Raw genomic sequence first — 23753 nt, 5'->3', positions numbered from 1 at the left:
ACTCTGTGAGAAGACTGACCTCAATGTAAACCATGAGACGAGTAGACATCCGTTATTAACCCAACACTTTTTTTTTTCTTCTTTTTATTTTTTTTGGACGATGGTAAAGAGGATTTTCCTCAAAGTTTCTCTTTCTCTGCGTCTTAACATACTTAATTTTGATGTTCCACTTCAACTTTGTATCTCCAAAAGGTTGTGACATTGGAACAGATGCTGGTCAAACAGTATTTGCAGATAATTATTATTTTTAAAAAAAGGTTCAAACCCTTTGGAGCAGCAGATGATTGAATCACAGGACTCATCTGCTCCTCCATCTTGGTTAAAGCAACTGCAGTTATTATTAGCAGTACTGTATGCTTCAGGTCTTTGTATTTAATGATTTTTGCTGTGTTCTGTCATATCATTCACACCTGGGCAAAACGGCAGCTGGTCTCAGAACAATGAACATTAAAGAACACACCATAAAATAATGGATGCTCCATGTTTTATGATATTTCAGGTGTTTTGAAAGTTGAATTGAATGCACCTTGAGTGATATTTGGCTGTATTTTTGCCCAAATATTCTTTATTAACCCTTTTCTGTCTCACGGGTCTATGTCTGTAGTCCTACCAGCTCAGCCAGCCTTTCAAACTGCCTCACACTGTAGTCAGAGAAACAAATACTCACATAGCAACATTGAAATGTCTTTGTATGATATATACTAAAACTATGTTGGTGGGTTTGTTTTTATTTTTTCAGTTTTTGAAATAAATATTTCAACTCATTAATACAGACCAAAGTGTGACTGGGTTTTATTGTTCTTCTATGAAGCAGCTGCATGAAATGTGACTAGTGAAGTGGTAGGCAGACTGCTGTTTTCTTCTACATAGTCTTTAAAAACTGGATTTTGATTGGTTAAACTGCTTCAGTCATTGTTCAGTTAATACTTAAACTTGAGAAAATCTAAGAAAATCAATTTTGCAAAGTTGCATTTCAGCTTTTCTTTGGCAGGGGAGTAGATAATGTGTTGAGTGATGTCTTTCGTGACAGTATTTTCAGTCCGAACTGTTGGGCGATTGTGCAAGAAAGTGGAAGATAAGTGAGGTGTTTGTGTTGGCTTTTACAGGAGCAATGGCCTCACATCTATTTCAGGGTGCAGCTAAAATCATAATGCACCTAATTGATTTTCTTTTTTTTGAAGGTAAATTATTTTCCAGTAAAAGCATCATTGACTCTTGCAATTTAAAGTGCTTTGTTGGCCTCACATTGAAATTGGAGGCAAATGAACTTGTGGAAAGTTTGCTTCTCCTGTACTGAAAACAAACACACAAACTTTTGTTAGAGGTATTGCAAGACTTAAATGGAGTAAATGAATTGCCATAATCTAAAAGTTCAACAATATCTTATTCCTTTGTAATTACAATGCAGCAGACTAACACAGAGACAGTTACACAGGCAAACAGAAGACGCTTGTGATGGCAGAAAGTTAATATCACTTTATAAATGAATGTTTCTAGTTTATTGACTGTGTTCTGTAACCTTTATGTCTCCACTAAGGAATATCCAGATTTTTAATTAAGCTTCAGATTTAGAGACCTGCACAGTAAAGAACATTTGTTTTGAATATTTTTGTTGGATGAGCAATTTAGGTTGCTTCAAATCGGACAGGTGTTCTTCTATGACAGCCACACCTGGTACACAAACACTGACCAGGTGTGCCTTGTTAACTGTCAGCGAGAACCATAAATCTGCAGGACTCACATCCAAAACAACAGTAATTTTTTTGTGGTTTGAGTAACAACAGGCAGAGAAGCAGGTAGCTGATTACGGTGACATTTGAGCATCTGCTCTAGTGCACTGCTTCCCAAGTGAATGCAAGTAAAGGTACTTAACTCCAAGGCAGAACAGAGAACAAGCTGTATTCTGGGTCACAACACAGAGGATGTTTTCATGAAATTTCCTTGAACCAATAAGAATGATGAGTGTCCAATCTTAAGAAGTTCACCCACACACAAAGGAGGCGTTATCAGCCAGAACAAGTTAAATCATTCATGTGGGTGTACCATAATTTGTAGTGGCCTACAGCATGACTCTTTAAAAAAGTTAACATAATAAAAAAAAATCCAGTATATACTGTTTGTACTTCTTCAATCTTCAGTCCATAAACACAGATATTTATTTTTTCCTTTACCACCAAACAGCTAATCAAACTGAAATTAAAACTTGAGGTTACCTTTCCATGTAACTTCTGTTTTCTAATAACATGAAAACTTTATTGCAACTTTATTAGACTTGTTCCGAGTGTTTTGGGATACATTTAATAACTTGGCTTATCTACTCCTATTTTCCTAACTTTGTTAGCTTTAGCTTTCTGGCTGGCAGTATGACTGATCTCACACACGCACATGCACGCACACACACACTGAACCAGTCATGAAAGAGTACAAATAAATTAGGGCTGCACCCAATGATTATTTTCATTATCATTTGATTGTTCTATAAAACATTGCGAAATTGTAAAAAAATGAACACAATAATTTCCCAAGACTAAGGTGATGTCAGACAGTTTTTTGTATTTGGTTAACAGCCCAAAACCCAAAGATATTACCACAATATAAAAGTGAAAATTCCTCATAGTAAATAAACTGGATTAAACTGGACTAATCATTATTCTTATCAGAATATTCGCTAAATGCTCCTTTTTGGTCAACCAATCAATAAATGACATTGATTTATTTGTCTCAATTGATTTATTCTGATATTAATGTTGTTGCTATTTTGAATTGCCTATGTGTATGAAATGTGCTATATAAATAAAACTGCCTTGCTTTATTGTGTCAATTTTGAATTAAAGTAGGCTTAAGTTGTAAAAGTTCACTTTCACTAACAAGTCATAATTTTTTCCCTTATTAACTGTCAGCATGTGACAGCTACGGTTTGTGGAAACAGCTGTGAGAAGGTGTGCCCATTCCATTTTAAAAGTGGCAGGTGCCCCCTAATTTTTTTCAGACTGGAGGGCTATAGTAGCCAAACAGCTATTTTTTTATTTTTGTTTTTTGATTTGCTGTACCTGTTTTAATTGATACTACTCATAAGGTTCTTGTCTGTGAGGTTATAATCTCATCTAAGTCGGACCGGTCCATACAGACACCCCTCTGTGTGCTGTTTGGTTCCTTCCAGCTGGAGAGCGCAGCGCAAGCGCACAACTGTTTGTGTGTGAGGTGCGTGAAGATATTCTGATCCCCGAGTTCACGCAATGATAACTGTGAAATCACAATATATTTGTAAACTGTTCAGAATGTCAGCATTTGCATATTTAAAGGGCTTTTAGTAGTTATCCAACAAGTGGTAGCCATTATGTTAGCTTGTTGTCCTTTGCTGTAATTAGTAAGTAGCTTTAACTTAACGTTACTGTTTTTGTCAAACAAAATTAACACTACTGCACTGAATCGTCCTACAAAACATGAGATGGGCGTAATATTTTTATGAAGAGTCAGGACTTAAATGGTGTAAGTAAATACTGTAGCTACATTTTAAGAACAGGAAGCCCCTTTACTTACCTTAAATAATTAACACTGTTGGCTAGCTAACCTACCATTAGCCCGCTAGCAGAAAGCCTTTTCACTCACATTTGCTAGTTCAATATTCCTAATAAATGCAATGCTGGTCAGTAAATAACGTGTTACAAATTCATATGTAATTTAATTATAGTGTACACAGGGAGCAGTTTGATGATAAACAATAGTTAAAGCAGACGATTTCCTGGTTTGGTGTGAACATGAACAGATTTACAGCCAGAGGTAGATTTATAAGATAAGTTGATTTCTGAATGTCAACGTTTCATTTTAATAGGAACACGTGGGTAGTAGAACAGAGACTGCAGGAGACTCAGGTGGAGCCACAGGATCTCAGGTAAGATCTTCACTGTGGCTTTCTGATAATATCCAACGTTATTTACTGTAATTATTGTACAGTAAAAGTACAGATGATGAGTTTGACTCTGTGATCCCCAAAGACAGATTGGCAAATGACAGTTACATTAGTTATATCCATAAATCTTTGTTGCTTTTCAGACTCTAATCTAAGCATTTACTGTATATGTAAGCCCATTGACTAATTTAAAATCTTGTTTAGAGTGTGCTGTTGTATTCACATGAAGACAATAGACTGATATAGTAGGAGCTTTCAGGTTTTGTGTCTTATGATCATATCAGTAATAGATTTACCTGTATAAATTACAGAACAAATAAATCGACTTCTGTTGCAAATAAATCAGTATGAACAATATAAACATTTTCTGACAATGGAAATGTGAAACTATGCCCTCTCAAAACGTTTGAATGCATGAGGCCCCTTTGTGAGAGTATGTTAAAAATAGTCTTTACTGTTTGTTCCTGTATTGCTGTCTGACTCATATTACACTAACCTTAGCTAACACCAAACTTTATCGACCAACAGATTTCTGTGGAGTCAGATAGTTCCCTACTTCTCTGTCAGTTTCTTGGTGTCACTTCATTGAGCAGTGAAAGGTTCACCTTTAGTCTGATTTAAATATGCTACAGCATGCCTTAGTGCCAAGTTTTGCTCCATGCTGCTGTTCTATCACATGGGTAATGTGGTGGGTGGTGCCTGTAAGAAAGACAGGCTATGCTATTTATAGTTTCTGCAGTCCTGAGCTGTACTGGCTTACAGCAGGTCTCCTGGCAGCAGCAGTAGTCTCTCTGTTTGTCTCCGCTCTGCTCTCCAACACAAGCAGGATCCAAAAGAGACCGACCAGTCTCACATACCCTCAGCTGGCAGTTTATTAGGAACACCCAGCTAAAATTAGCACAGTGTAATGCAGCAGTCCTTCAATAAATCCTCTGTTCATTAAGGTGATAGTGTTCAGTTTGTGTTGAAACGGTGTGAGTCAACTGTATGATCATTTTGGAGGCTGTAGTTTGTGGTTCTGTTTAACTGAGAGGCACACCTCTCTCTAATGTTGATAGGAACAGTAGCTTTGCTAACTCAAACATTATTTTTATCAGTCAGCTTCCAGCCTAGATTCCAGGCTTTGCCAAAGGGGTTTCTGCTGATAAAATATGATTTCACTGCATATCAAGTTATTTCTGTCACATATTTCCTTAAACGATGTCAAAACATCCAACAGTGCTGTGCAACTCTCAAGAAAGACTAGAAAGTAAACATTGCTTTAAATGCACCAGAGGACAGACAGATGTTATACAGTCATCCTAAAAACAGGTAATATGATCATTTGTTAGCATGCACTAGGATCAGGTACCATTTAAAACATTTAATACAGGAGTACAGAATGATACTGCAGTATTGAATTAAAATGGTCAAGTTTAAAGCAGACACACAAGAAGAGACAATGACTCATAAATCAGATATTCTATTTCAGTATAAACAGCCACAGTGTATCATGAACTTTTGTACCAAAATATTTTGCCGTGGTCCCCTCCTGACCCCCCAGACTCTTTCACAACAACATAACAGCAACGTGATCATAAAACACCAGAGCAGGCCTGGTATCTCAGAATCCATAATTAACCCTTTATCTCACATAAGTTCCAACTTTCATTCTCCTGACCTTTGGTTCTCTAAGAACATTGTTGTTCTAACCTGCAGTGTGATGAGTTCCTTTCCCACTCAGAATCTTTCTGTATTTTATTATAGTGTCAGCAAACAAAGACGTAGGCTATATGTTTCTTATCTATAAAACATTATTTTTTACTGGATATTAGCTACAAGGTGTGCTTGGACTTACAGTTGAGCGGTCAAGGGGTGAATCTGAGCTGGATTCAGGTCCTTTGGTTTTATTCATCTTCTCACACATTGCAGTACTGAGCAGACATGATGTTGGTCCCTACAGAAGCAGCTGAATTCTATCAGCTATCGAGGATTTCACCAATACAGAATTACAGTTAAATTAGACTAGATTTATTTGGCTTTTATTCATTAGGTAAGGTACAGATGAGGCCCAGAGTGCTGATGTGTTTGTGAGACAAAAGCAAAACAGGTGTCTTACCACATTCTTACAAGGCCAGAAAAATAACAAACTGCCTCATTTTAAGGGATAAACAAAAACCTATTTAAAAGGGGTCAAATTGTCCTCTATACTTGCAGGGGATGTTTATTAGGGATTACAGTCCTTACTTGAACAGAGATAAGACATCTGTTATTATCATCTTTTGTAAACATTTTTATGACATAAAAAATACCACAGTTCCTTAAATTACATTAACACCAAAAGCTATGAATATGCAAATATTTTTAATTTCAAAAATTGAACTACTGAAAACAAGATCTCAATTTGTGTATGTTCAAAAATGTTTTTATGCACGAGTCTTTGGGTTTCTGTGTTGCATTCTGCAATTTACATATTGGATCCTGACTGACTTCCAAACTCGCCATGTCACTATATCATGCTCGTAAGTCCTCTTGTTAACACTGAGATTGAGGTGGAGCACAGACAGAAGCTAAGTATTAAAAGATCCTTCCTGTGTCAGGCTCTGAATATGTGAAAATTCTCTACTTTGTGTGGATTAAGTCAAAAAATGTGGGCCACATTCCCACAAACACAGAAAATACATCAATAGAAGCAGTTTCAGAGACTATAGATGTTCTTATTTGTGAAAACAATGTGATAAAAAACAGCGTTTAACATCCAGTACTAACAAAAATGCATGGCATGTCATGGTGCGTTAACTGTGGCCCAGATTCAGCAGTGATTAGCACTGTGGCCCAAATTCGACAGTAAATAGCGTGAATGCTCATGCTACCAAGATAAACAAAGAGTCTTTTTTCCATGGGCATCCACATGCCGATCGTCCCCCGTACATGATTGGTCAATGCAGTGCCTTTGCTGGATGATCTCACCGTCTGGTGTTAGTTGAACCAGATCCAACTTTTTTACCGCACGAGGCTGTGTCATTTTACCAGGGTCCCCTGCAGTACTGGTGCCAGCTGTAGTGAACACAAGCCACTATAGTCATTAATGGAGAGGGCTGCATTTTTTCACACCTTTGAAACTCTGTCTGAACACGGCCTTAGTGTTTATATGTTTATAGAAGGGTTCATCGGAATGTGAGCATCAGCTTTCTGAACAGCAAAGAGTAATCACTCATCACTGACAGCCTTTGAAGGTATTGTTTTGTGCTTGCCTTGCACATTGCACTCTAGCAAGGCAGAACTTGGCTGCATAATGAGGTGGGGGGGAAGCCTCGCCCTTCTCTGCTGAGGCCTGTGGGTACTTCTACCTGAGTAAACAAACAAGCAGGCAGCACTTTGCTTCCCTCAGGGGCCAATGATTCCCCACAAAAAGAAGGAAGAACCAAAGGCAGCTTTTAGATGCTGGTGCAGATGATCCCCTGTGGGGCGCCTCATGGCTTCCTATCGATCATAAATTTCTGGTACCACTTAGGTGTACAACAAAACCTTTTAGAAGTGAGATAGCACATTTTTATTTACTAAAAATACTGAAAAAGGTTAATAGGTACACCCATGAAGAGGTGGGTTGTTCTTTTGCTGAGTCAACAGGCTTCAAGGAGAACAATGAAGCATTTGTGTTGTCTGTGTGATGCAGCTGGAAGAGTAAATTAAAGAAATTAATCAGGGACAGAGGCACCATAAGATGGCTGGTGGCTGCCTTTAATGTTGTGTTTTTCTCTTCAGCAATACTTAAGTGTCAAGGTGGTTTTGTTTGTTTGCCTGTACATGATAGATGATTACTCAGTGTACCATAAGAGATGAGGGTGTTCCTAAACATCTGTATTTGTGAGGACCAAATGTTGCCACAAAAATAAAAACACAAGAAATCATTTAATAGCTTTGGGAAGTTCTCTTTTTCACTTCTTTGTCCACCACATAACTACCTATTTATGCTTCAGCTGTTGTACAGACAAAACAAACTAGATTTAATATGTTAATCACTGAGCTTTAAAAGTGGATTTTGTCACCTTTGGGCAGTGTCAGGCTGGCTGGTTTCATCTGTTTCCAGTATGCTTACTCTAGCTGCATATTTAGCCTACAGACGTCAGAGTCATGTCAGTCGTCTTATCTACAGGTGGGTGACAAATGAAATGGAAAACTAACAAAGTGTATTTGATGATGTGCACGTCGATCCAAAATCTCCTATAGGTGTTCAGCTGGGTTGAGATCTGGTGACTGTGAAGGTCACAGCATATGATCCACATTGTTTTCCATCTGTTCCGAATTAGATTTTAGATTGAGTTAAAAACTGAGGAGGAAAAAAAGATAACCATGACAAGTTAATTTATTTTGCAGACAGAAACTTGGTCTTCAGCTTTGCAAGAAAGTCACACTTTGGAAAGTGCAGTTTTTTGTTTGTGATTCTGGAACATTCTGTGGGTGTGTATGTGTGTGTGTGCACGTGCATGAGTGTGTGTGTGTCTACAATACAGAGGCAGAAACACAAGAACTAATGCAGTGTCTGGATGCAAGTCCTTGTTTGGCCTCGTGTGTGTGTGTATATAGTATGTTGCGGCCTGGTGGACTGTAGCTACAGTTGTCTCAACATGCAGACCTGATGGTGTGTTTTCATTAGACTGCCTCACAGGATAGTAATAACCTTTTTAACGATTAGGTCTTTGGATGACAAATAAACTACCTACAGACATAAACGTACAGGTTTGAACAGCTACAAATACCATGAATATCAGCAAAGTTGCCTTTATGTCCCGTGTGACCCAGACATGATCTTTCCATGCCATCACAACATACGGGAACAGCTGTGATATCTAGGTCACATAAGGTTACAAATCGCATTTTCTGTGGAGAAGTATGGAGATAAAATACTATCAAAAATGTTACAAATGTGTGTTTAAAGTTTTGTCTGTAACAAGCGATTTGTGTGTGTGTGTGTCATGAGGATCACAAATGCGTGCTGCGCAATCTGCACGTATAAAGCCATTTGTGTGTGTCATGCTATTCACAAATGCATGCTGTACAAACTGCACATAAAACACATTTTACAAATGCTTAAAATCGATTTTTCGTGTGCAGTTCTTTAGAAAGTACGTACACATTGTTACCTACGCATGCGTGGATCGTCTAACACACACGAATCACCTTCCGCGCACACACGGATTTTTGAGAGTGTTTTTCCGCACTCTCAAAAGGCCACGATCCACGAATGCACACTGCGTCTAAGGACACGTGGAAAACTCGGACATCTGCGTTTCCAAACCTGTTTCCCAAACAAAAGTATTTACACAATGCTATTCCAAATGGACATTTTTTATATGTATTAAATATATGCGCCACGGTTTGTCGTGCTATGCTAGATAAGTGGATAGTTCGATACGTAGATTCGAAGGAGAGACAACCTGTGACTGTTTTCATGCTAAACTTACTAGCGGTGTGTATCACTAAAACATTTCCCACTTAAAAACAACAACAAACTCCGTTGGGAGGAATATGTACATCACTCAAATATGTCCTACCGAAAAACTATAAACTCCGCAGGGCGAAACATTAACTTTAGCTTCATAACTTCTAAATTCTAAATATATAAAAATTTAGAACATGCACCACAAACTGCAGGCAACTGGAATGTTCTCTGTTAAAACAAGTTATGTATTAGATATTTTTGTTTATTTTATGTAATGTCCATTTGGAATAGCATTGTGTAAATACTTTTGTTTGGGAAACAGGTTTGGAAACTCAGATGTCCGAGTTTTCCACGTGTCCTTAAACGCACCGTGCATTCGTGGATCGTGGCCTTTTGAGAGTGCGGAAAAACACTCTCAAAAATCCGTGTGTGCGCGGAAGGTGATTTTGTGTGTGTTAGACGATCCACGCATGCGTAGGTAACAATGTGTACGTACTTTCTAAAGAACTGCACACGAAAAATCGATTTTAAGTATTTGTAAAATGTGTTTTATGTGCAGTTTGTACAGCATGCATTTGTGAACAGCATGACACACACACACAAATGGCTTTATACGTGCAGATTGCGCAGCACGCATTTGTGATCCTCATGACACACACACACAAATCGCTTGTTACAGACAAAACGTTAAACACGCATTTGTAACATTTTTGATAGTATTTTATCTCCATAAGCCAACATGATGCAAAAATACTGAAACAAAACAGCACAACAAAATGCAACACTATGCAACAGAAACTCTCAAAGCAACACTGTACGGTACATACATCTAACATGAACAGTAAAAAAATCATACCAGGGATGCTGCACATGCCTTTCAGCTTTTCACTTTAGTCAGGTGTATCTGACATCATTTTCCCCGGAGTTCAGCGTAAACAAATCCTTTTCAGGAGACCGTTTAGTTGCCCGAGGTGACGGAGCAGCTTTGATACCTTTGTTTTTGAAGATGTGAAACCAGAGTTTCTGCAACAGCACCAGATTTTTATCCTAAGTGGGGTTTAAAAGGTCTTTCACCAGCTTCACAGAGATTAGATGTGTTTGTCTGCACGTATGCTTCATAGCTTTACGGTGAATCAAACAGCTGATGAAATATTACGTTGGTGTGATGAGGCACATGGCAGGAGAGGAGGACATCTTGTGATGTTTGTTGTTGTATTTTATTCAGTTTTTAAGTGAATTCTCAGACTTTCTGTCTGATTTAGTGCTTAGTACAGATAAAATAATCATAGTAGGCGACTTTAATATTCATGTAGATGCCGACAATGACAGCCTCAACAATGCATTCTGTTCATTATTAGACTCAGTTGGCTTCTCTCAAACTGTAAATAAACCCACTCACTGTTTTAATCACACTCTTGATCTTGTTCTGACATATGGCATCGAAACTGAACACTTAATAGTTTTTCCCCATAACCCTCTTCTGTCTGACCATTTTCTAATAACTTTTGAATTTCCATTAATGGATTATACTCTATGTGGGAAACAATTCCACTACAGCAGATGTCCATCTGGCAATGCTGTTACCAAGTTTAAGGAAATAATTCAATCTTTATCTACTTCAGTGCCGTTTGCCAACACAGTGGAAGGAGGCCACCTTAACTTTACTCCCACACAAATCGATAATCTTGTTGATAGTACTGCAGCCTTCAGCCAAGACAGCCCAACAACATCCGGAGACTTAAGGTACTCAGGGCGGATCTCATCCACCCCCGGTGCCTTGCCACCGAGAAGCTTCTTGACTACCTCAGTGACTTCAGCTTGGGTGATGGACGAGTCCACCTCTGAGCCCTCAGCCTCTGCTTCCTCATCGGAAGACATGGCGAATCGATTTTAAGCATTTGTAAAATGTGTTTTATGTGCAGTTTGTACAGCATGCATTTGTGAATAGCATGACACACACACACACACACAAATCGCTTGTTACAAACAAAACGTTAAACACGCATTTATAACATTTTTGATAGTATTTTATCTTCACAGAGAAGGGGTAGTCCCATTGGCAGTTGTATCCGGCTTTACCCATTTTGCACATCAAAATAAATCATTACAGATGTATAGTGTTCCAGAGTCAACCCCCTGCCCTACAGAGGCACAGATGTAAACATGGACATCAGCGGTCGGTCAGGTCAATCAAAGACAGAGGAGGGGTGGGCATGGCAGACCCAGACAGTGCATGACACCAACTCCTCCACTGCTCTGCTTTTGGAAACACAGAGAGAGAGAGGGACAGGGTTGCTAGGAGACCCGGCTCAATGCAAACACGGCACCATCTGCTGCAGTGAGATTTGGAGAGGGTTAGCCAAGTTGGACAGAGAGAGACTGAGAGGTAGAGAGAGAAATTAGCTCAGTAGGATCACTGGAAACGACACTAAAGGGACAGGCATAGGAGGGCAGGGGACAGAGGGAGGACAGAAGGGATGAAGGACAATAGTGGAAGATGAAAAGAGAGCAAAGAAAAGCAAGATATGAGAGTGGATGGAGGAGTGAGAATGAGGAGGAGAGGTTAAAACAGGAAGGGAGGGGAGGTAAGAGGAGGAAAGTATGCATGATGAGGAGTTTGATTTATGTATGACTAACAGGTGTGACTCTTATAGCACCCACTCATAACCCTCCTCCATACACACAGTAACTTAATGTTCACACCCGCACATCTACAAATCTGTTATCACAGCATCATCCTCACAACCTTTTCTCTGTTAGAGTGAGATGTGATGAACACTGACGAAGGCGTGACCAAGCTGCTGCTGTTGTTTGTTTTTTTTTCACAGTCCCCCTATAGTAACAGATGATGCACTTGTTACCATGGGGACAGTAAAATGTCACCATCAGAAATCACACTGCAGTCGCAGGCAGTAGGTTGTGTGCCCACATTCTGTGATGACGCCTGGTCAATTCACACAAACATCCACCTCGTCTAGTGTGAATGACTCATTTCTCTTACTCTTATTATTGTTGTGTTGTAATTGGGCTGTGTTGTTAATGTGCAGAAGCTGTACTTGTAACCATCATCTACAAAAAAAAACATTACCTGAGGGTCACAGGCATGATTTGTTCTCTTTGAAAATCTGTTTCTTGTGAGTCCCCCCAATTTGAAGCTACCTAATTTCTTTTCAGCCTAGAAGATCTACTGGTCCAGCTCTTTGCTCCTCCCATCATGCCCTGTTTCCTAGTGACAACGTAAACTACAGATACCTGTTACTGACAAACTGCAAAATGCAGCCTTCAGGCCAAAGCTAGTATTAGCTGACAAACAAGTAAATTTGGCAGTCCAGTAGAACGCTTAGGTTACTACTTATGTGACACAAACCACTAATGTTGTACAAAGCTTGAATTACTCCCAAATTAAAGTAATATTAATTCCATACGACGGTAAAATCATGACCATTCTAGGTCAGTAGTGTTACCAAAACAAACAAATTAGCTTTAGATGCTAACACATCCAGAAGGAAGAACACATCTGATTCAAATTTGAGTCCTTTGCCTGCTTTTAACATTCTCCATTTCAAAAAGCCAAACTGAAGTTAACCCTTAATGTTGCTCTTTGTTCGACCCTCTCTGTTCGATGTGACAGTTAGCGTTTCTGACTTTTAGCTGCTGAGAGCTCCTCAGTGGCTGGGTGTTTGACATGACTACTTGTGGTTCGAAAACGACTCTTCTAACCTTTGCTAGGTGGCAGGTGGGGCTAATTCATGGGCTGGACTTTGATAACACAGAGCACAGAAGCTGGGATAACAAAAGCAATGTGATGGAGCAGTGTGTGACAGCAGACAGACACCACGTCCTGTCCCATTTTCTCTAGATTTATCAGACAATGTGTAAATGCACCTTTAATAAAATGCAACGCTAAACTGTTGGTGTTCCCCTTTAAAGACCATATCAAGATTTAAGGTTGCAAGAAGAAACACTATATTCAATACAGATATCAAGGTGCATTTTATTAGATGAAGATCCAATGATATATAGTCAACATCAGCATCCTTCTTTACAAAAGACATTAAAATTGAAACATTTTCAGTAAAAAAGTAGTATCATACAGCCAATGTGGAGTACCAGAGAGAAAGCATGACATGACCTAAATCATATTCATTCATCATCATATGGACCATAGATAAAACACAGTAACATTAACACTATTTACATCTGTAACACAGAGGCTGACATGAATGGTAATCCTCGTGGTGAATACAGTAAATAGAATATATTTATATATTAAGATCTTTTGTTTACAAAATCATAATGCATTATATATCACAGAAAAAAGGTTATCCATAAACTTGGCGCTCAGCTATACACACACACCCTTGTTTTGCAACACTTTGCCCAAGCCAAATGAAATTTATTGTTTGGTCAATTTATTGTTGATGGGTGGGTTCTTTGGTTGTGCTAGGTTTAATGTCACAGGCTCCAATTGAGCAGTCTGCTGAGCATCACTGAAGAGAGCTGTAACTATCAGGGATTGCTATATACAGGGCAACTTCTAGAGCAATGGTTGCAAGAACAGGAAACTATGTGTGAAAAAACAGAGCAATTAATTTTACTTTTCTAAACCAGGATCACATCTGATCTGCAATGCTTTGTGCCACTGCAGTAGGATCTCGCAGCTCATATAGAATGAGATGAAACTGATTAGGTGTTGTATTACAGCACAAAGTTTCATTGCAACTCTAATACACACAAAATGTTCTTTTCATAGAAACGTGACAAGGACCAAGTACAAAAAGTGACCAGAAAACTTTAGTTTTGGATCGTACATGCATTAACTCTGCATTTCCACAGGATGGATGTAGCTATGATGGATTATCTCATTTGAAAATAGTACATTTCCATTAGAGCACATGCACCAGCACATGAAGTAGGATCCTGGCCTTAGCAAAGAAAAGTTAGCATCAAGGTCAAGGTTAAAGTTACCTCAAATACTCCCCAGGTGTCATACCTCAAAAGCCTGTGATGCATAAGGAGTGTTTAGTAAGCTAACTGAGCTGGGTAAAATAAGAAAAATGATCTAAAACTGGGGCGAAAGAAGATAAACTGGTTCATTAAGGAGCACGAGAATAAGTAGGTCTATCTAGTACTTAGCTTCATAATATTGCCCAGTAGGTTTTTGTTGTTTTTTTTAAGTGAAGATCAGCTTAACAACAGCAGTTGTCCCAAACTGAAAGAGAGCCCAAGAGTGATCAATATTACCTCGAATACATACAGTATGCATCTACAGTACACACTTCTGTGGACATGCATATAACTGTACTTTGTAACTTTGGTAAAAGTAATAACTACCTTACCTTTTATTTGCATTTACCCTTGGCTCATGAAACCAATCATGCATTGGCCTTTTGTTTCTTCAAATCAAACAATGTGAAGGCCTGTTATTTGCATGATAGCAGAGACAGATGCTCACAGTGCTCACAGACCTTTGGGAATCCCAGCCATCACTGCTCACTTGAGACACACTTATGTTGTGTAATTCTGTCTGGGAAGGTAACAAAGATGGATGTATCGATGCGTCCACGGATATATGTCATACACAGGGAGAATCAGCAGATCACTTTACATGACTCTGTACTGAAGGATGAATAAAACCCTGGGGAGCTGCTTTTGCTGCTGCGCAAATTCCTGCGAGATTTTAGGACAAGCCAGTGGCCGTCTGTCTGTATCTGTTTCACTGTCAGCCCACCCTGCCCATCCTGAGCTGCATCACTGGCAAGATGTGGAGTGGATCCCAGCCAGAAGTCATCAAAGCCACTGGATAACTGGATCAGGAGCTTCACCTCCCTGCCGTGTTCAGTAAGCAGCCCAGTGGGCAGCAATCCCTTCACCCCCACCAAACCCAGTGGCCATGTGCTCAGGCCTTAGTGCCAAGTCTCAGTGCCCAGCTAGCATGACCCTGATCAGCTAGATCTGCTGTAAACATCTTAGGTCATCTCATTAATGCTGAGGACAGTGCATGCCCATCAGCTCTTCAGCCAAGGCCAATGAACGTCACCAGGCTGGGCCAACTGGCCTCCTTCGTGCTAAATTTCCTCTGAATGACCTGTTAACAACATTATTATTAGACAAAGTACAATAGCTCACACAATTAAGATGTGTCCTAGCAGGTATAGAGAGAGCCTTGTCACCTTTTTAATAATGTTTCAGAAAAAAGTGAACACAATACATCTTGTCTTGTCTACTGTTGCTGGCCAGTCACCTAGTCCTGCTAGCTTGCCTAGTCTGTCTGTCAGTCAAACTGGGATGTCTGGATCCTTGATGTGTGTGTGTTTGTGTATACATCAAGAAGAGACATGGTAGGGATGGATGGGCAAAGAGTTACAGTGGTTAATGGTAAATCAGCCAAACCAAAGTCACACACTCACCCACCACATACAGCCCTACCCTTCCTCCCTCCCATCCATTTATCCATCCATCCAGTCACCCTGTCCCACCCCTCCCTTCACCACTGCAGTCCTGTCCTGGCTGCTCATCCCTCAGTCCCAACCGTTGTCCTTGATCATGTGGGCCAGTTCAATGATGAACTTGCCCTCTTTATATTTCTGACTGCTCTCAAAGGCATGTTCCTGGAGGGGGTGGGAAAGGACAGGAGAGAGAATGCATTTAATTCAAATGATTGAGATAGTCAGAGAATAACATGTTTATATTTTTTTTACAGAGACTACAAATGATATTGTAGGAAAAGACTAGCTGCATAAAAAACCTACTCAGGGCAATCTTTTCAGCTGTATATAAAAATCTGTCATCCAATCCTGGCCTGTCTCTGTCTCTACAAAAGCTCATTATACTGTATAACCGTTAGTCACTAAACTGCAGAGGAGCCTGCAGAACCAAAATCTGACCAATGCTTTCCAGTAAGCCACGTGTGATACCACTTATTTCCTTTCTGATGCGGTACCAAGTAAACTCCCAGCTGGTATTACTGATACCAATACTTTGTGCAAAGAACAAAGGGAAAAATGATGGGTCCAGACAACAGAGACTGATGGAGGAGAGGAGGTATAAGGTGTATTGATAACAACAAATGGTGCCACCCTGTTCACATGTGAACTGCTGACTGAACTGTTGGCTGTGGGACTAAGTCCATACTACATAAATACAGGGGACCCTTTACGTGCCATCTTGGTTTACATCCCTCCACCCAGCAAGTGCATATGACAACCGTTCTGTTTTTGCAGTCTGTAACATGCATTTCTACTGTTAGGTGTGTAATCCAAAATTCCTAGCATACATTAGCATTGTCATTGCAAGCATTTTAGCATGCTAACATTAGCTCAAAGCAGTACAGCCTTACAGACATGTCTTCATGGCTGTACACTCTTTTGACAAGATCAGTATGTCAGTAGCTACTTTTCCATCTTGACACATCTTTATGATGATTTTTACAAGTGTTGTTTTGGCTAATGGTTTTGAAGGGTAAAAGGCATTATATGTTTTTCATTAACAAATGCTTCTTGTGGTTATGCTCAACTGTTTTGGTTGCTTCATCCTAATCCCACCTCAGTTTGTTTCACTTTCACCTCCCATAGCACCAAATTTCTGATCTCAGTAACTGACAGTGATAGCAGCAAGCAGTAAACCTACGTTTATTTAGCGTTTGAAACTCATAGTTGACGTTGATGTTTTTATAGTGTAAAATGTTTTAAACCCCTTTAAGTTTACTAGCATTTGAAATGTGTTCAAAAGGCATACTTTCCATTTTGGATTACACACTAAACAGCAGAGTTGCTAATCAATACAACTTCTGCTTACTGTACAAGTCCATTAACAACCTTGTGTTCTTCCTCAAAAGCCACTTAATATATGCATGTCTTGAGAAACAGTGTCACAGAGTAGGCTGATACAAATTTCTTTCACTGAAGTGTCTGTACCTTGTTTTGTCTTTGGCTATTTTGGTTCAGTGCTGCAGAAGCATGTTATCATATTTCTCAGTGTAGAAGTGCAGTAGGTCAAGCCTCTCAATAGAACTCTGACGACAGCAGAAAACCTACACTGCTACAACTAATATTAATGGCAGCCCACCATGAAGTCCTATCGAGTGTCTGTGAGCATGCATGTGATCTCTATTTTCTCTGCCTTGTAGGGTCCTGACAGGAATAGAAACTAACCAGATGTTTACCAGGCGTCATAAGGAAAATTGTTATTTTTAGGAGGAGAGGTTATACAATCGTTTAAGGTTAGAAATGTAGTGGAGAACATTAAGGTTAAAGGTTAGGTAAAGAGTGCTGGTCAATGGAGCCTTCTCACAAGTCAAACAACAAGGCTACTGTGTGTTCGAGTTAACCCTTTAATGATACAGTCACGTGGCCTATAATGCAAACTCTCACCTCCATGCTGTCAGGGTTCACTAGTGACAGTTGCACAAGCTCAGCTCTGTTGTTAAATGAAAACAGCTAATGTGTGGATCTGTTTTTGTTCACCCTGACATGGGATCAAAATACTGTCTGTACTACATACATACTGCTTCACAGCTTTACAGAGACTTTGAATGTATACATAGCTCCAATATTATGCTAAGGTACACACTGAGTGTTAATTAACTCTGACAGCCTATGAATTGACAATTATCAGCATTCAGCAATGACAGTTGTGATCAAAATATGCTACATAAAAGAGACATACAGTAACTATAGTATATATTAGGGCTGAACGATTTGGAAAAATAATCTAATTGTAATCTAATTTTAATATAATGTGATTTTTTTCCCTTTCTGTTTTATTCACTGAAAACAAAAATGTACAACAGGACAGGACAGTCATGTTGTCTTTTCTTCCTTAATTCATAAAATTTTACAGATCTGAGCTCATCACAGACTTTGAGTATTCTCATGAAAGCAGAGTGGAAAACAAAGCTGTACAACATCATCCTGCTAAATATATTCAGACTAGCTTCATTCTGACTTTCTCTTACGCTGTAGCCTAAAACCTGACTGGTGTTTGTGCTGGACTCACTGGGAGTTGTGGTCCTAAACCCTCTGTGGTCTACAGTTAATGCTGCTAAGCATTTACTATTTTTTATGTCTTTTCTCTGCTGTGCCTTTATGTTTCTTAAACAGTGTTATTCTTGTAAAGTGAGTCAGCAACAATCACTGCTGCTGCCTCAGTGTTTAATGATGCTAATGGTATGAATGGTAACTGGGTGGCAGAGGCTCTGGACCGTACAGACACTCTGCTGAGGGAGACAGAGGTGAGGGGAACAGCCAGTGGGCTTCTCCACATGCGTAAAGCTGACAGAGCCTGTATTTATCCCTCGGCTCTCACAGTATTTCTAAGCTGGTTTAGTTTTACTTAGTAAGCTATTACAATGTTTACACCACTGTGGACAATAGATGTAAGCATTTAAAATGACAAACTGCATCCCATATTGATCCAATACAGGCAGAGTGTGTGCACCATATTGATCCAGTGCGGGACAATGGCAGAGTGTGTTATTTATCAAAATAGACAGTTATTACTATAAGGGGCAGGTGGCAACTGCGTTGGGTTATTTTAATGCTGGAAGCAATTTGTGGTGTTGCCTTGCATCGGTGCTACCTTAGCCAGGCATGTTCAGCACTACCCTGCCAGGCAATCTGGTCTAAAACCAAAATAGGTCCAGAGGACTGACACTAGTGTTGTTTCTTGGTCATCAACATTTGGTTTTGCTGACTCCATTGCAGCTATCAGCACCAAAGTGAATCTTATCGGTGTGTGTTTCTTGTAAACTTAATTTACTTAATGTTTCTTTGAGAGTTTTGTTGTGACGGATGTAGCTGGATGTTGTGGTGGTCATGTTGCTGATTTTTTGTCCTGAAACCTGCGTTGCCCTTTGCTGCATTTTGGTAGGTGGCCAGGTTTGAACACACTAGAAACCACACAGTTATGTTTCAGAATAAAACATAACTTCTCAATATATATAAAATTCTAATATTTAATTTAAACAAAATGAAATAATTTTGAGTCATCTGTCTCAAGTCAAAGTTTCAAGTCATAAACACCAAGTCAAAGTTAAGTTGAATCTTTTACCAGTGTTAGTCAGATTAGTCAAGTCCTCAAAATTGCAACTTAAGTCTGACTCAAGCCCCCATCTCTGTTATACATAACTATAACACCACAACAATATCCACTATGAAATGTATTAGTGTAGATTTATCTGTAGATTTTATCTACTAAAATCTATAGCTGTAGATATTATTTCTTACATTTGAGAGCCCCATGATATAATAGCTTAAGCCCTGAGCCAGATGCTTTTCACTTCCACAAAATGTAAAAAAAAAAAAACTCTGCATGAATCACATAAGATAAATTAAGGCTCCTCCTTCTGGTCACCACCTGTTCTCAGAAGTCTATCTAATTATTACTTAAGTCCACAGCTGCAGCACTACACTGACCCTGACAGATAAGAAGGACCAAACATAATTAGCGTGAAAATAAAATCAGGGTATGCTATGATGGCAACCTCCCAGTTTACCATCCTCTAACCTTGGACGCAGTTTGTGTGCTGTGCATTAAATTGGCCAAGGACACTTACATATTTCCAGCCCAGGGTTGTTTTGCAGTTCTCACAGTAGATATCTGCTACAGCATGCAGGCCTGTGAGCAGGACTCTCTCCTCTGCAGGGCCACACCCGACATTCACCCTAAGGGAGGGGGAAATCAGTGTGTTGGGAGGGAAGAGAGGCAGAAGACACACGCAGAGACAGTGAGAAAAGTAAAACAATAAATAAATAAATAAATAAATAAATTGTGGTGTGAAAGTGGCACAAGTTGCTCAACTGCATGTACTGTATGATGTGCTCAGAGTGAGTCAGTGCCTCACACCCACTGACTTTTGACTTTTTCAGACATACTCACACTGAGTTGAACAGGTAGGCTCTGCCCTGGCTGCCCTGGAATGACTGCAGAGACAGGACGATACAAAGATGAAAAGGTTGCAACAATAATCTATCCTTTCCTACCATGTAACGACCATATTAAATTATACAAGCATGCTATTATGATGCCAAAATACCTCAGGCAAACAACAGCACTGGTTCGATTTGAGACAGGCCTTTACCTTAATAATTGCTTTACTTGAAACTGGTGTGTAGTCCCCCCAGTAACAGGCAAAATGCAAATGATAAAATCGCGGGTGAGTAGCATAAGTAGCTTTCCCGCTAGTGATGTTGCCTTTATTTACCACAACACAAAAACTGCTACTGAAGAGACACACTAACCAGCTTTATTTAATGTGGCTGTGTTGCAACTAGCAGAATCCCTTTGTGCACAGGTGAGCATGTTTTCATAATCACACATGGAAAAAGCAATAATCCTATTGACTAACAGCTTATACCAACAATAGCATGGTAGCAGCTGACATAGACATACAGCCTACTGTATATTTTTATTATTCTTCATTCATTCTTTCTCTTTTTTAAATCTTTGAGGCTTTTAATTGCTGTTAACCTGTATAAATTATTGTCTGTAAGATTAACTAATTGAAAGACACACCATGCAGTACATTGCTCATTTCTTAGGTAAAACATTAACTGCGATAAAACAAAAGATTAAGTGAAGTACATCAGTCAGTGTCTGGCCTTTCTCCAGTCCTTTCTTTTCAGTCTGTAATAATTAGCATTATGAATGCAAACAAACAACTGCTGCTGGTAAGATGAGTCAAGGCAATGGAGCAGAGTGCCACTGTTACCTTGGAGATGAGCTCATCATGGTTGGCGAGGTGAGCTCGGCAGTGGATACAGCTGTACGTTCGGTGGCAGCTCGGCAGGTACGCCTGGAAGGTCTTGGAGCGTGTCATTCTGACCATGGGCGGGGTTGGCGTGCGGTGCAAGAAGGGACTGCCAGCCCAGGTCGGCTCACAGGGGAAGCACCGCAGCACACAGGTGAGGGCCGTGGTGGGCGGTGGGTCGGGAGGCGAACACCTGAGCGCAGGGAAGATAATCCAGCAGCTAATGGTTACACAGTTGATTAACAGCTGCTTCCTTAACCTGATGTTGTAAAGTGTGCCACAGGTGTATAACTGCTGACAGGATGGCAGGCTGCTTTGTAGGTTTACAGCATTTTCCAACCTGCTTATGTCTGTGAAACTGTTAGAACCTGAAAAAACTGGGGATGAGGTATCATGCATGATTAATGAGCCTGAGTCATGGGGCGAATCACTGACACCGAAAATAGTCTGCTACAAGATATTCATTCAGACATTTCACAGGTACCATTCTCCGCCACACAGGAAACCACCACCACCAAGGCTAAACTGTACACTGAAAAAAGGGAAAAACCGGGTCTTGGATCTACACAAATTATGTTAGTATATGCAGCGCAATTCATTCATATTTCCTCTGTTAACATAAAGAAAATTATGTTGGTTTTACACATTATCATTGTGTGGGACCAATGTACACATTACAATCAAGTAAATCCAACAAATCTTTTTTTTCAGTGTAATAACTTTGGTGATCATGGTTTTTAATCTAGAATCATCCTAATGTCAAAATGTAGCCAATGCAGGTATTTCCAGGTGTTTAGTTTATGCTAAATACATGCAAAATGATGTTGTGTTTAGTGCTAATTAGCATGCTCTAACACAAAACTAAGATGGCGAACATGGTAAACCTGCTAAACATCACATTAGCATTTTGTTGTGAAAATGTTAGGGTTACCATTTATCTCAAAAACACCACTATGCCTAAATACAGACTCACAGAGCAACTAGCTGTAAAATGTTTGTGTTGTTTATGGTAAAATACCAAAATATTCTCAGATTCCAGCTCCTATAATGTGAACATTTGCTGAAACTCCCTAGGCTGTTGTTCAACATTTGAGGCTGTCACCTTGGAAAGTATAATGGAAAATTATAGTTGGAAAATACAATGGACATTAATTATTAATTTATGACATAGGTAACTATTCCTAATTATAACATTCTGCACTGACTCCAGTTGAATGCAGTACACACAGGCAGCAGCGCTACAGTAGATTGCATTCAGTGTTTAGGTCTTTAAGGCTGCAGAGATAGGCTGCTTAGCCTAGCACAACTGTGAGGCTCGTGCTATGTTCTCTCCATGATATACACATAGACCGAGCCCTTAAAATACTTCTGCTGGGGTGGCCTGGTGAGTCAGGAGATTAGCAAGTTGACCCAGGAACCTGACCCAAAGGCTTGAGGCCAGTAGGACAAGAGTATGTTTTGACTAACTGCACAGGAGAAGCTAAATGGTTAGAGGACTGTGCTCTCTAACTCTTGGTAGTTTTATTGCTAAATACAATTTTAATTCTGATAACAGCTTGGCAGCTCTGCTGCTACAAGCACATATCAGTCAGAATTTAATTTAATTTTATTCCCCAGTAGTACTTTTCATAAAGTTGCTGAGGAGCCTCGCTGACTGTCAGATTTATATTAATACAGAAAACCCGATTTTTCTAACTAAATTAAAGTAATATTTTTGTTCTTTACCGGACCGTGACTGTCTACAGCATAAACTGTTATTTTAATAACTTGGTTTTGAGTTGTTTCATCACCTTCAAAAAAATGTTGTCCCATCCTATTTCCTCTCCTTTTTGTCAGTCTTCACAGAACCATCTGGAAAAACTAATCAAATACTGAATAGAAGCAGGAGGCCTGTGAGTTTAGGACGAACAACAGAGAGAGAGAGAGAGGCGTCTTTACTGCGCTGCCATATGATTGTTTTTACTGTCGGACGGAGGCTGATGAAGACTTCAGTGCTGACAGGAAGGACTGGGGGGTATAAATAAATAAGGCAATGAGATGTGCCCTTGTCTTCTCTCTCCTCACTCAGTGCCAGTGGCGTAGGACTGGGGCACAAAGACACACTCAGTACAGCTGTCTGAGTTGACCCCTGACACACACACACACGCAGACCAAAGATGTTTAACTAATGCGTATTTTATTCTCACAGTCATTTCAGGACTGAGGACAAAGAAGTTCATGTATCCAGCCCTCTAAGATTTGTTCAAAGCATTACGTTCTGCCACACAGAACTGAAACTACTGTCGACATGGTCAATTGGGCGGTTTGCAGAGACTAACCCTGGGGACATGGAATGTCACCTCGCTGGTGGGGAAGGAGCCCGAGCTTGTGCAGGAGGTTGAGAGGTACCGGCTAGATATAGTCGGGCTCACCTCCACGCACAGCTTGGGCTCTGGAACTTTACTCCTTGAGAGAGGCTGGACTCTCTACTACTCTGGAGTTGCCCGCGGTGAGAGGTGGCGGGCTGGTTTGGGCTTGCTCATAGCTCCCCAGCTTAGCCGCCATGTGTTGGAGTTTACCCCGGTGAACGAGAGGGTTGCTTCCCTGCGCCTTCGGGTCAGGGATAGGTCTCTCACTGCCATTTTATGCCTATGGGCCGAATGGCAGTGCAGAATAGCCGGCCTTCTTTGAGT

At 39.9% G+C, this 23753-nt stretch overlaps 2 protein-coding genes across 7 annotated transcripts in view; one reads left to right on the top strand and one right to left on the bottom strand.

Annotated features, from left to right (window-relative positions):
• The first annotated feature begins 3138 nt into the window (after positions 1 to 3138).
• tmem120ab (transmembrane protein 120Ab) overlaps positions 3139 to 23753 on the top strand; it is a 43585-nt gene continuing 22970 nt past the window's right edge. For 2 of the 4 annotated variants that reach the window (XM_020618173.1, XM_020618171.1), the window contains exons 1-2: positions 3229 to 3489; positions 3833 to 3892. In XM_020618173.1, the coding sequence (XP_020473829.1) occupies positions 3485 to 3489; positions 3833 to 3892 (65 nt within the window). In that variant the 5' untranslated portion in view covers positions 3229 to 3484. Of the gene's footprint in view, positions 3202 to 3228; positions 3490 to 3832; positions 3893 to 23753 lie in introns of those variants that run through there. The other 2 variants (XM_020618174.1, XM_020618172.1) reach the window with 2 other exon arrangements.
• The window catches only part of ypel2b (yippee-like 2b), a 17429-nt gene continuing 6978 nt past the window's right edge, over positions 13303 to 23753 (bottom strand). For 2 of the 3 annotated variants that reach the window (XM_020618178.1, XM_020618180.1), the window contains exons 2-5: positions 21043 to 21274; positions 20211 to 20254; positions 19888 to 19996; positions 13303 to 15943 (exon numbers count right to left, since the gene is read on the bottom strand). In XM_020618178.1, the coding sequence (XP_020473834.1) occupies positions 15854 to 15943; positions 19888 to 19996; positions 20211 to 20254; positions 21043 to 21274 (475 nt within the window). In that variant the 3' untranslated portion in view covers positions 13303 to 15853. Of the gene's footprint in view, positions 15944 to 19887; positions 19997 to 20210; positions 20255 to 21042; positions 21275 to 22871; positions 22972 to 23753 lie in introns of all 3 variants that reach the window. The other variant, XM_020618181.1, reaches the window with a different exon arrangement.

Source organism: Monopterus albus, unplaced genomic scaffold (genome assembly GCF_001952655.1).
Source record: "Monopterus albus unplaced genomic scaffold, M_albus_1.0 scaffold202.1, whole genome shotgun sequence".
Taxonomy (NCBI): domain Eukaryota; kingdom Metazoa; phylum Chordata; class Actinopteri; order Synbranchiformes; family Synbranchidae; genus Monopterus; species Monopterus albus.
Note: the sequence above shows the minus strand (reverse complement) of the source record. Positions and strands in the feature narration are given on the sequence as shown.